General features: G+C 37.1%; 1 protein-coding gene across 10 annotated transcripts in view; it reads left to right on the forward strand.

The window, feature by feature from the left end:
* Positions 1–14,521, forward strand: part of LOC128881572 (uncharacterized) — a 101,928-nt gene that overhangs the window by 34,298 nt on the left and 53,109 nt on the right. For all 10 annotated transcript variants that reach the window (XM_054132811.1, XM_054133115.1, XM_054133196.1 and 7 more), the window contains one exon: positions 8,052–8,538. In XM_054132811.1, coding sequence (XP_053988786.1) covers positions 8,052–8,538 — 487 coding nt within the window. The remainder of the gene's footprint in view (positions 1–8,051; positions 8,539–14,521) is intronic.

Raw genomic sequence — 14,521 nt, forward strand, 5'->3', positions numbered from 1 at the left:
AATTCTAGCTTGATTTGATAATGTTTACTTATTTTTAACATATTTGTATTATGGATACATGTTGCAAGTAAAAATAACTGTTTTATATGTTCCCTCTATTTCATAATTGATTGATAATATTTAAAAATAAAGCTTCAATGATTTTTAGCGAAATTATATATATATGTACAACTTATATATTCGATAATCTTGTAGTATAATATATAATACGTTAAGGAACATAAAGCAAATGCAAAGATTACGAATAAAAATATTGCGAATAACGATAAATTTGCGATATTGTATCGGTAACAACGCAATTTACAAATATTTGCTGAAGCATAACACGATAAGATCGATAAGCCTCTGTAACATTCCAATTCTGAAAAACAATCATTCTTAAAAATAAAAAAGACTATAAGACAAATATTTTCTTTCTTCCTGTAATACATTTGATACATTATTTATAATCAAAGTAACTTAAATTAGACTGATCTACGCGCGCGCGCGCGCGCGCGTGTGTGTGTGTGTGTGTGTGTTTACTAAAAAAAATATCGGGGAATAGAAAACTTTATTGCATATCTAAATGTATATGTACTTATATTATTATCAGTAGTACAGCCGCTAATAAATACCCTGGAATTTATTAATTGTGTCGTTGATAGTCTATTTACAATACAGTGCTTAATTTTGGGCGACAGATCTTTTAAAATACCCTTCGATGGTATGCACAAGTTAACTGTAGTCTATATTAATACATATTAATGTAAAAAGTCCTCCTCTATGTTTTAAACTTTTTCTAAATAGGAAACTAGTTAAAGTATTAAAACTCGAACAGTTAATCTAGACTTGGCAAAGTACAAATTAACGAAAAAAAAAAAAATGTAGCAAAGAATTAATTTCGTCAACGAAAAAGAAAGTTCTCTCAGTTCGATACTCTTAATCAAATTTCACTTTCGCCCTCGTTCCCATGTCATTCTCACGTAATTCGACCTAATTGTATTCCGTAACGCCGAACGTCGACCGTTTAACCTTTATCGTGCCCTCCTTCCCCCCTCGCCGTACGCCATTTCCCTATCGTTTGCTCGAAAATCGTCCAGACTCCACAGCTGGACGTCGGTCGCGTCGTGTCCTCTTTTTAAACATCTTTCTTTGGACTATCGCGGCCCGTCAGTTTCAGTTTGACTTTTCTACCAATTAATCTTAATCTACGTCACGACCCTTGCTCGTTAACGATTCATTTCCTTTTAATTCGACCATCACAAGTGGTTCGCTTGCGCCGGTGTTGTTTATTTTTGCACCAACGATAGACGAGATTTTAGGGAAACGACAAGAAGGCTCCAAGTTTGGCTTAGTTATTCAGTTTAATAAAAAATCTCTTGATAAATTACATTACAGAAGCTACGTGAAGATTCTTTGCCGCGGAAAATATTGGATTTGTAGAGAAGCCATAATTTTCGGCTTAAAGTTCCAAAGAGCCCCACTTGGAGAACGGCCTGCCAATCTCCGAGCAGCTGTGTTTTTATTGCAAGCTTCGTTAATCTCGCGATCGAACTCGTTTCTCGGAACGTGTGGCGTATCTGATCCTCTCTCGTTTGGTTTTTACAAACATCTGTTTTATCGCGCGGAATTCCGTCGAATCAGCGCGGCTTGTACCTCGTCGAGTCGTCAGTCTTTTCTTGCGCGTTGCTTCGACTCGTACTCGACCGCGACCGTTATAATGATGACGGTACGGTAGACGCTAGACGGTAGATGGTAGACAATGGTTGAAAATGGTCCATTTTCGAGCTCGTCTGGGAAAGTAAAATTGCTATGGAACAATGCTTCTGTGTGTGACAAGAAATGAAAAGAGTACATCTAATTCTTGTTTTTACGCAGAGCTTGCGTTCCAGATCGTGTTGTATAAAAAAAGAAATCGTATGAAAAAGGACGTAGGGTATATATGGCAAAATATTGGATATTTTCAATGATTTGGTTTATTTATAAAATAGATATCGAAAAGGAAAAGGTAGATGTTACAGCCAATTGTGAGCTATGCACGCTTAACAAATAAATGAACATGAAAAACTTGAAAAAATTAAAGAAAATCATATTCTCGACAATCTTAAACATGAATACAATTACAGTGTCTGATAATATAAATTAATTAAAACTATATTATAAATTTAAACAAAGATATAAATTCAGAAAAAAATGTATTTATATGTTTTTATTTTTTATTTTGAAATTCCAAACCAGTAACAAACGATGTAACTTATTAGAGTCACGATTGTTTCAAATACTCATTTAAAAATATTTTTGACACTTCACGAATAAATTGTAAAAACAACAATACACAAGTATTATTCAAATAATTCTTCTATATCTATTTTACATTTATTCCCAAAAGGAATACGAGGTACATGAATCCATTTCATTTCTTTTCTATTCTATATTCACCTTACTCTTGTGTCTCTCGATTTCTCGTAAACAATTATTATAATAACAGTTTTCCAGTTAAAAATTATAAATATTTTATTCGCGAAGGCCTGAATATCGAACGAATATTATTACATATAACTCCGTGTAGAAATTTAAAAAATTAATTGAAAAAGGCCAAATTATTACTAATCGATTAACATTCTTACGTAACAACAATAACAATACTGACGATATTTATTTTGAATTGTTCGACAAAATTTAAACGACTCTACATCGCGTGTTCTATCGGAAATTAGTTGCAAGGGTTCAACGTCCGTTTATCTCCCTCGAGCCGCGAATAATTCGAGTCTCGCGATTCTTCGTTTATTTAACAAAGCGCTGAACATAACGAGACCGATATCCCACGGCTGTTTACATCCACGAGACGTAGGGCGTGCGTGTGGGGCCCCGATGAATCATCACAAGCTGCTGCGAAACGTTGTAATTCAAGAATCCGTTGCATTCTTCGCGACCTTTGCCGTTCTGACACAAAGATGATACAAAACTGTTGTTTAGATACATATTCGAATAAAAAATGAAATATATAAACAACTTTCGATCTGTTTTTTTTTTTTTTTTTTAGGGGGTAAAATCACACTAGGAGAATTTCCGACATTTTTCTGCATTTTGCTTTTACAGAAAAATATGTATTTAATTTTCGTTTAACTTTGAGAATATTTTGGAGATGTTTCAAACTACATTGGGTCATGTTTTCAATTCATTTCACAGAAAAATCTTCGAGTTATTAGCTTTGTTATTGGTGGAAATTCTGGAGATCACAGTTGTTATCTGAAATCAATGCAATTTTTATTTTACATTATCGACATGTTTTCTGAGAAAAATAAATATCGATGAAACACTCGCAATGTGGTTTTCTCTTACGCGGTCGTTTTGGTGTGACGATCATAACATAATTTCGAAATTTCTTTTCGAGGTCTGTAAAATAAAGAACTATTCCAATGTATTTTATATTAATAATATTATTCAGGAAGAGTGTACGAATATTTTCGTATAAACTTGATATAATTTTGTTTAATGATTTCTATTAACGTTAAAATAGCTCTTGTCGATGCCGATATCTTGTGGTTGTTAAGATAAAAAAAAAATCTGTCGAACTGGATACAATGAAAATTGTGTTTCTAACTGAACGAATAAGAGATTAAATGAAATACCTACACTAAACATTATGAAAATATCTCGTTCGAGCTGATTGTGTATACTTTTGTGTGTACCTTGTCTTTGCAAATAGTACATCAAGCATCTGAATACATATAATCGTTATTCGAATAAAATTACGCCCATCTCTGTCCTGGACTAGGGTACAATCCGAACGAACATGGCGGCAGAAAGTAGCGGAAAATGGGCCGCGTTCCAGTAATAATACTTGTCGACGGTTCCCCTTTCGTTCTCATCTGAAACGTCGCGGCCACGAATCGTATATATTTAGAGGTGTGACTTCAACGCTGGATTTTATCGGGCTGTTAAGTCATTGCGACGTGTCGCTGCATCTGCGATACTAACGACAAAAACACGGTGACGTTATAATTTGTGCAACGTTCAAATTATGCATCGTTAAATATATACAAAAAGCTCGAAGCTATACATAATAACAGCCACAAGTCGCAATAACAAATATACATCGTATTTCTTTTATTAACATAGGTTTATTTAAGGAGGTGTTCTGGTTTGAACACTGTTAAAGATAAAGTCAAAACCAGGCATCGATGAGTTTACTGATCTGGATGATCGGAATACATTTTCAAGATAGGCGACACTTGCCCCAAAAATAATTACTAGACAGCGGATCTTTATGCATTTATAGGAAATTTGAATGCGCAAGAGCCTACAAAATGCAAACAATATGCAAGAATATATTAGGTTGTCCAGAAAATTCGTGCCAATTTCTAAGAAACATTCAAAAACACGTTTGAATTTTAATATATATTTATTGAATTACATAGGTGCCATTTTGTTCCACGACCTTTCCACTTTTTAAGGGATGTATGCGTGTTATTCGTTTTCAACCACTTCGATATATTCAGACCTGTACCACCTACCAAAAATCGACATGGATTTTTCGGACAACCCAATAAAAAAGATTGAAAGTAAAGTTCATGTTATAACATTTGCAGAATAAAATAAATTCCTATTCAGGTTCAATTTTTGCTTTCAATCGTAACTCTGCACGTTACGTTTACGTTAGTCTTGTCTTTTGTACACGTCTGTTGGGGACCCCTGGCCCCCATCTAGTTACGGTACTCCAGACTCTGGAGTCCAGAGTCGCTGAGCTCGTACTGTAGCTGCATATTTGCATGGTACAGCCCCTGGGGGCAGCATAGCACTGTATAATGTATAGAGGGGTCATTCGATGTGATCTTAGGCGTGTGATCTTGATCGTAAGGCAACAAACAGAAAAAGCCTGACCAGAGGAAACATAGACGAATGAGGCAGAACTCTGTCGATCTCTTTATATAACAAACAGCAGAGAAGCAAAAAGTCGCGCGAGAAATTCTACGACTGACTAGCTGTACGCTTCGGACCACCTCAAACGACTTCCGGACTTGTACTGGAATGAAATAAGATTAATAAGGCTTCTGAGGCTGGTACACCTACAAGCGTAGAGGTATATATTTAACCATAGGCTCGTTCATGCTCGCATACCTCGAGTTCGTAGCATCGCGCGAAGCAGAAATATAATTCTCCTTTTGACTCTCTTGACGATCAACGACTCCATTGGAGAAGATACATACAGTAATCGAACCCATAGCGAACATTAAAAAGAACGTATTAGGAAATGCAGAAATTTATTCCGTGCATTTGCATTCAATCGTTTGTAACTATAGTTTGAGTCGAAATATTTATTTGACATTTTGTTGGATTAAATTATCGATATTCCATGGTTTCAAGTCTCGACCTAATTTTCATTATAACGAATCTGTATATTTACATCTTTATTTCAATGACTTTTGAAATCTATGTTGTGCACCCCCAACTACCTTGCAAATTTAATACGACCGCAAAGGGTTAATATCTTAATTAGGTTTATTCGAATAATCTTTTTGCTACGTCTATCTGAACTCATTCAATTAGAAATTTAATTTACTTTTTAACCGATTTCGAAAAGGAGGAGGTTACTCAATTCGACGTGTATTTTTTTTTTTTAAAGGTATGTTCACCGATTACGCCGAGATGGCTTGACCAAACCTCTCGCATCTTGTAGAGCATGTTATTTATTCTCTGAAAAGTCGAAGACGTCCCTTCTTTTAACGTTATGTTTTCCCTTCCTTTCTTGGATCGCTTGGTTCTCTATAAAATTGACCGACACGGCACATATACGCGTACCGCGTAACGACGTGATGATTTGATTTTTTCTTGGCGGACAGAAGGCAAAAGAAAAAAGATAGAGGACAGCGATTGAGAGTAATTGAGGCGATCGTTCGATTCGGATCCGTCTGACTCGAAGCACCCACTCCATTCCGCACGACGAAACGACCAACCGCAGGCGTTCATCCGAAGGCTTAAGTGCGCACTTAAACGTCTGAATCTTCCGTCTGTAAAAATGCAACCGTCAATTCTTTCTCAGGAAAGTGACCTCCGCGAAGCGCGGGCGCAACCAAGCTACCATTCGACGTGAGTCACGCAATTTGATCGGGTAATGTCTTATGGCTGGGAATAGGGGCAAGCAAGTGGTACAGGAAGAAGCTAAACGGATTGATATTATCTCATTCGCTGTGGCGTTAGAACTTACGTGTTTAGATGCATCTATCGCAGTCTGTAAAGCGGAGAAAGTGCGTGCGTTTTATCTTAGGCCTGCTAGTGAACTCATCTGTTAGCCTAGAATCTAGGCCCTAGATAGTAAGCCCTGCCATAGATAAAGGAACGTGTGGAGGCTGTGAGTGTAAAATAATAAATGTCAATGTTAGGCGTTGAGACTGACAAATATGTTTTCCAAATAATCCTTTCACGTTTAATTGCCTAAAAATTGATCAAATTTGTGGCTGAGTAAATAAAAGTTGGTCGGTTGTTGTCCATCCCTTAATGAAACGATTTCATTTTCTTTTTCGTGTTCAAATCAGAGTTATAGACAGATAGATAGATAATTTATTCCGTGTAATTTGTTACGTAAGTAAGACCTTTCGCTTACGTTACATCACTTATGAATTATTAAAAAAAAAAAAAAAGAAAAAAAATTTAACCTATATTACACGTCCGTTAATCAGAATTGTACATATTGCAATAATTTTGTAACGCATATTCGATTAGAAAAATAGCCGATTACAAAAAAAATGGGTAACGGGTGACCGTTCCATTACACGTTACAAAAGTAATGGGACGGTTATCTATTACCCATTACTTTTTTTAATTTATAATTAGCCACTCGGCCTTTACCCATTTTTTGGTAACGCGTAATCCATTACTTTTACGTTACAATTTTCACATCTATGATTCCAATAGAGTAAAACTTTGCTCACCTCTGGTCGCAATTAAGGGTTACAAAACGTTCGTCCGATCGCTTTATTCGCAATGCTGGCATTCAACGTACATTCGACAAAAGCATTGGCGCTAAAACGTGCAATCTTCAAAGATTTTCTTGAACGGTGGCTGAAGTCTCTGAAACGGTACGCGTTGTTTCAATAACGCGCTCGTGTTCAGATAGTGGTCCGCCATTATTTGCATGCTGGTTTGCGAGACAATCGAGCGTTTAGGAGGCAAGCATAAGTTGCAACCGCGCGTCCTGTTTCCGCGTTTTCTTCTGCATGTAACGGGGTGCTGCGTGATTAATGATCGGATCGCGTGAAAGCCGCTGCTACGAATTCGCCATGGTGCGAGAACGACCTATGGAGGATCTGTGCACGGCTCGGTGAAGTTCAAAGCCACCAGGGGCAAACGAAACTTGTCGGGAAAGTGTTACGTGCTGATAACGCGCGTTGCCCTTTGTGTCTTTTTATTCCTTTTCCTTTTCACTCTTTTTTACTTTCCAATATTCCTCAAATTTTCGATTTCAACTAAGAAAAACCCTCAAAAATGGTGAAACGTGAAATTACCGCAAGTTTGAAAAAAAGAACGAGTTCTTTGGGTGAAAAAAATCACTTTAACTTGATAAAAAAAGTTGTTTACAATTTTCTTCTTTTGTATGAATTTCTTTAGTTCACATAGAAGAAAAATGTACGAGAATGAAAATTTCTTTTGATTTTTTTTTGTGTCAAACCAAAATTACGACCCGCATCTTTCCCGCCGATAGGAGGTTTTAATTTGCGAGGTGCTCTACAAATATGCGTCACAGTCGGCTCAATTTGAATATTTCTTGTTGAACAAATTTCTACAGACTGCTCAAATATGTATGAAAATAGGATACAAAGTTCGATAGAATTAATTATTTTTTCTATCCTAAACAAATTCGCGAAAAATCGTTTATTTTAGACCTCCTATATCAGGATACCCCCTTGAAAGTGGTTTTACGTTGGCCCGCCCCCTTCAGTCATGTCACGAAAATAATTCGATAGAGATAAGAAGCACCCGCGACTAGCGACGGATAACCGTCGCAACCGACGCGACAGGTTCGGTTCTAACGCGAACAAACTGACGGAGAATTTTCGCTTGGTTTTCCACAGCGCGAACGGGAGGGCGCCAGTGTCCAGCAAGCCGCCCCTGCCTCCGCAGCCGCCCCGCGTCGGGGCGCTGAGCTCGAGACCGTCAGCGGCGGCGGCGGCGGCGTCTTCGTCGCGCCGACGCGCGGCCACAGACCTTGGAAATCCGGCGGCCATCGAGATGGCGAAAGCCCGTGCGATGCAGGCCGCCCAGGAGCGCCCGGTCGGCCTGCTCGAGACCGACCTCGACGAGGCCGTCCCGTCGACGACGACGACGACGACCACCGCCTCAACGAACGCCGCCGGCAAGAAGACCAGGAGTCTGCTCAATCTGAATCACACCTCGACCACCCCGCGACTAAGGCCCGAGCACGCCCTCCACGTACCCCAGTCGCCCGTCGGCGCTTCGCACAGGAGCCCCCAAGACGACGGCGCCGCCTCCACCATCAATCAACGGCCACACAAATCCATGGAGTTCCTCCTCGACAAGGAGAACCTGCATTTCGTCAAGGTAAGTCCGTATACACGTTTACGTTTTGCTGTTTCTCACCGAGAGATCCTCAGGCTCGGTTGGAGTGTCGCATCCGTTGCCGCTCCGTTCGTTCGAACGTAACAGAGTCTGCCTTAGGGTGTGAGGCATCTGGAGAGATGGATGGATTTTTCTTTCGACAAATCATGATTCTTTCGTAGTTGTAGGGGATGTCTTCAATTGTAGGGGAATAAGGTCAATTTGTCGAAGGGTTGTTGGAGAAATTGTACGGGGTTGCTTTTTAAAAATGTCTCTGGGGACCGTTCAACGAGTGCTGTTCCGTACGAGTTCTGTATTCCGAATGATCGCGAAACGAGTATCCTTAACGCTAGCCAAACGCCAGTTCACTAGCCTAGGTCATTTTGATCCGTTTCGAGTTTCACAAGGTTTTTACAGAAATCGTTTAGACTTTGCTGACTTTTATCCATACAAAGAGATAAGCGTATATCCAGATTCATTTTTGTCCAAGCCTTGTAATTAATTCTAATAAATTAATTCTAATACATTGCTTTTCCCTGAGGAATTAAATAAATTAATTGCGAGGGGTTCGTGAATTCGGCGAGATTGGCATGAAATACGTAGTCTCTAATTGCACAGAAACAAAATTTTCATTGAACGTGTTAACAAGACTTTGGTTGTTTCACAGTAAGCATTTTTGTCGAGTCTGTTTTTGATTGAAATGTAGAAATTGTATACTGTTAGGGGCTAGGTTTGCAAAATTTCTGAATGATTTTCAGTGTATGTGGAAGAGTGTAAAGTAATCGGAGAAACCACAAAACGAGTTTGTATCACAGTACTTTTAGAAGTACTACACATGCATTAGAACAGGTGTAAAACATTTAAAAAGTAGCTAGGCAAGTGCAAGGCTAAATTTCGATCATTTCGGTAAGGTAATTCTTAATTCCCGCTGTTTAGATCTATAGTTTAGTTGGATGGATAAAGTATGCCGATTAAAAATTTCTTCGCATTTGCATTTTACAACATTAACAATGATATATGCTGGTTTTTATTATATGCACTCTTTAACTTCGTGGAATATTTTTGTCCAGTCTATTACGTTTTATCGAGGCAAAGAAATCTTAATGATCTCAGTTGGATCACTCTTGAAAAATGACAGAATATCATTCCTTGAAACCCTGAGTGCTTTTTGTGCATTTAGGTGAGCGTAAGGCATCTGAAAAGATAGCTAGGCGTGTTTCTTTCATCAGACCTCGATTTATGTGTTGAACAACCTTGTTTAGTTGAACTTCAATAATTCCAGTAGGATAATTTTTAATTTTCATGGTTAATTCAACGGTTGAATTAGGCAGCCTATGGTGACGTAATATCTCTTTTTTTTTATCCTGAATGATATTAACTTTGCGTAGAACAAACAATTCATAGAAAGGTGTATTGGGTTTTAAATGTTTCGAAAGGGTGTCCTTTAAATCTTAGAGACAATTTGTAACGATAGTGGGATAAGTTTCTTTCGTTAAATCTTGATTACTTCGCAGTAGACAGTTCTTGAGTTTATAATTCAGTCATCTCTAAATGACAACTTTTAGTTTCAACTGATAAATCGACGGTAAAATTAAATAGTCAGCATATAGTGACGGAAAGTCTCTTAGAATTTTCATGTTACATAAATAACAATGATACACGTTCGTTATTATTCGAAGGGATTATCTTTTATCACTATTCCATCATCGACCGGATTACTTTCTCGTTCCCAATAATACTCGCTAGCTTTTAATCGAGACAAATTGGTAGAAACAGATGGGTATTGATTTTTAAAAGTGACAAAAGGGCGTCTCTCGAATCCTACAGCACTTTTGGGTTGCGAGACATTTGAAAAGATACTAAACCGAATTTCTCTCATCAGACCTTGATTATTGCGCAATAGGTATTTTTGTTTAGTTGAGTTTCATTTATTCCAGGAGGATAATATTAGTTTCCTTCAATAAATTTATAGTACAATTAGTGCACTGCGGATTGTTACGCATTTACAGGAAATTTGTATATGCAAGAAACTACGAAATACATACAGTGTGCAATAATATAAAAAAATATTGAAAGTAAAGTTCATATTACAATACTTACAGAGTAAAATAAACTTTTGTATAGGTACGTTCGCAAAGATTTTAGTTTGCATAAAAATCCGCAGTCTAATAATTAGATATCCATGCTACATGGAAATTCGACATTTTCTTTGCATTTGCATTTTGCGTAATTAACAATGGTACACAGCAGTTTGTATTATATTCTAACTTTATGAAATTTAGCCCTTTAACTTTATGGAATCATTTATACTATGTTGCGTTTTCTCGAGACAAAGAAATCTTACAATTTCAAACGGGATTGCTTCTGATAAATGACAAAGGATTGTTCCTCGAATCCCTGAGTGGTTTCGGGTGCATTTGGACGGGTGCAAGGCGTCTGGGGAGATAGCAGGACAAGTTTCTGTCATCAGACCTGCTCACAATAGCCATCGTCACCGAGGTGAATTTCAAAGATAAGTTTGAGTTTGTTGTTAAGTTTCCTAGAGTCAGATTGGAGAACGCATACCGACATTAAAATAAATTTTAGATAGTTACAGTGCTACGTGACCATTTGTATTATGTTTCATTTTTAATTTTCTGGCAAATTATTATTCTCATAGTTACAAGTACGTTTTTATTGCAATTTACGTTTCCTTTAGACGCTCCTGAAAAATTCGATTTTAAACTTTTTCGACCGCAGTTCGATTCATATTCTTAGAAATCACGTTAATAACGTCAAAATAAACAAAAAATATATTTTATTGATTTCGGATAACAATTTTGATTTCGAGAATTCCTACTGTACCAGACACAGGCAAAAACTTACTATATGTATATTTGGAATAGTTGATATCTCAAAGATTTCTGTGTGAAATAAATTTAAAAAATTACCAAATGAACTTTAAAATATACTTGTAAGATTCACAAAGTTAAAAAAATTTTTTTCAATTTGTCTTTACACAATGAAAAGAATCTCGAAGAACGCTCTAATGCGGTTTCTTCCCCCAAGTTGCTCATTCGTCTAAGTAGAAAGAAACTCTCTAGAGTGCAAAATGTCGATGAAGAGATCTCGATCTCTTTATCAGAGAAGATAACAATTTATTTCGATGCATGGCGATGTGCAAACTTTCGCGTGTTATTTCCATCGAGTCTGCTAATTGTACGCCATGCGATTGTCAATTGAATTAAGTTCGAATAATTGACCGCTGTTAACGATGTCTCGCGATACACTGCATCGAAGCGCTTGGGGGAGGGTACTATAATTAAAAACAGTATCAATAAACGCGTTGCCGTACAGTACGGTTCAGGATAACATTATCGAAGGGAAGAACGTGATAACGATTTAGAACAGTTGCCTGTTCTACTCTAAACGGCGCAAGCACTGGTCTCGCCTAATTATTATGAAAATAGCGTTGACAATGAGTGCGCAAAATCGAACTCGGTTATTTTTATGACATTTCGAGCTTCTAATTTTAATTTTAACCTACAAACACTTTAATTTTGACCTGCATTCTCATTTCTCAACAGTTATGCAAGTGCAACAATCGTGCTCGTAATATAGCATGTCTAATTAGTACAGGTTTCCCAATCGTATATTAATTAAATTCTACTTAGGGAGTTGCCAAAAGCTTTTTCTTCGTCTGTACGACGAAGTTTGAAATTCGTCTAAATTAAATGATAGATTTTTGTCTGTACCTCAGTAGTTAAAATTTTACAAGCAATTGTTGATACGGTTGAATTATAAAATTTAAACAAACGAAACGAAAACCAGTTCAAACGGGTACAAACGATTCTAAAGAATAGGGAAAAAACACATTTCAAAAATCTCAATGTCGGTTGTTGACCATTTTCTGAGCTCTTTTTAATTATTAATTGACGAAGGTACAAACGAAACGATTGGTGGTACAATCGAATACAGACGAAATACTATCATTTTTAACCGACTTCGAAAAGAAAGAGGTTACTCAATTCGACATGTATATATATATATTTTTTTTCTATAAAAAGAAATTAATTTTTGAAATGTCGGGTGCCAGGTTCACATAGCTTATGTATTGCGCGTATAATAATAATGCAGCGTTTACATTCTTATGGGGTCGGATTATATAAAACGCGTACGAGTCTGTTACGTGGTTATTTTTTTCGCCTGGTCGAGATATCGTATTCGGTCGACCAATGTCCTGGGTACAGACGATACCCAATGCGAGACAAGGTCGACGGTACGTAAGCTCGTGCTTGTATAATTTATCGTTTACGCGCGTGCGCGAACTTTTGAATCGTTTAAACTGTTCCAAGTCGCTCGGCAAATAATCGACAGACAAACATCACATTTGCATTTTAGATGCGTCTATCGACGCTGCGTGAAGAGTTCCACAGCGACGCCGATGACTCGAGTTTCTCTTATCAGTACGCTGCGGATTAATATGCATCTTCAGGAGATTTGAATCTGTAAGAAACTACGAACTCCACGCAGCATGCAATAATGTAAACAAATATGGAAAGTAAAGTTCGTATTATAACGTTCGCAGAGTAAAATAAATTCCTGTTTAAGTTAAATTTTTGTAGATACTCGACAGTCTTCTAACAGTCGTTGAAACGATTTGCAGATAGACACTTAATAATAATAAGTTTTAACTAAAGAAGGTAGTTTAATACGCTTGTAAGGAACCTTGTGTAGGTTCAAAATTGATGTAAAAGTTTTAAATTGATCGGTTATATAATTTCCTAAAAAGAAAATCTAAGTTGAACAGAATTCTTATCCGGATAAAAAAGACAAATAACGAATGCAGAGTAAACAACTGTTTATTCGTTACTCGTTAAATGAAAAATTACAGTTCGAAATGTAGAATGTATTATAAGTACATACAAATTCACAATCAACAAGTCAAGATGTATCTGTTCGAGCAAGTAAACATCACGAACCTGCTTGCACGTTGGTTTTATCGGTTATAAACTATTGGCTATTTACGTTAATTGGTTTCATTGGGTCTATTCATCACCTAAGTCGGTCAGCGCGAAAAACAAGACATTTGCATTTTACACGTGCCTATCGACGCTTCGCGGTGAAGTTCGCACGCATATCGAACGATAGATGCAACTGGTATTTCTCTTATCGTCTAAGAACGGAAACTTTCACGATCTCGCTGCTTATCGTCGCGTCCCGGCCTGTATATATCGGGCATACGTCGCAATTACAGTGTCTGCGAAGTCCTAGGAATTGACGTCGATTCAAAAGTTCCTCCGACAATCGGAACCCGACGCGACGGGAGCAGACGTATTTCAGCGCTAAACGCCAACTTTCTACATACTTACTGTGACTCCAAACTTCAACTCCATCGTGGTGCCATGTACAGGGTGGGTCGATCTCGAATTACATTATTCTCTTGAAATAACATTGTTCACCGTGAAGAGAAATGCGTGCAATATTTTATTTTACAACACTTGGAACAGAATTTGCTATATTTTCTATTTATTTACTCTCTCGTGAATCGAAATAATTTTTCAGAACAATTTCACAATTATTTCAAATAATTATGAAATAAAATAATGTTATTTCGCAAGTGCTCCGGTTCTCCTATATGAAAATGATTGTAGTAATAATAACACTGTTATTCGCTACTCTAACGATACGCAATATCTGACATGCACCCTGACTCGGTTCAAATTTTATTTGCGGACAAGACAAACTGCCAATTAGCCAAATAAATTAATAAAATTTGGATTATAAGTAAACTGCGGATATTTATGCGTTTATGGCAAATAGTATACCGAGACGTATGAGATTTTAAAAAAATACAAAAATATATATCGAAATATATAAGATATAACAAATAAAATGAGATACCCAATTCTTTTTTTTGTGTTTGTGAAAATATGAATTTGCATAAACATTCGGTACAAGCATGTTCGCCAAAAAGTGAACGTATAATACATAGTTTTAGTCAATT

Source organism: Hylaeus volcanicus, chromosome 1 (assembly GCF_026283585.1).
Source record: "Hylaeus volcanicus isolate JK05 chromosome 1, UHH_iyHylVolc1.0_haploid, whole genome shotgun sequence".
NCBI classification, from domain to species: Eukaryota; Metazoa; Arthropoda; class Insecta; order Hymenoptera; family Colletidae; genus Hylaeus; species Hylaeus volcanicus.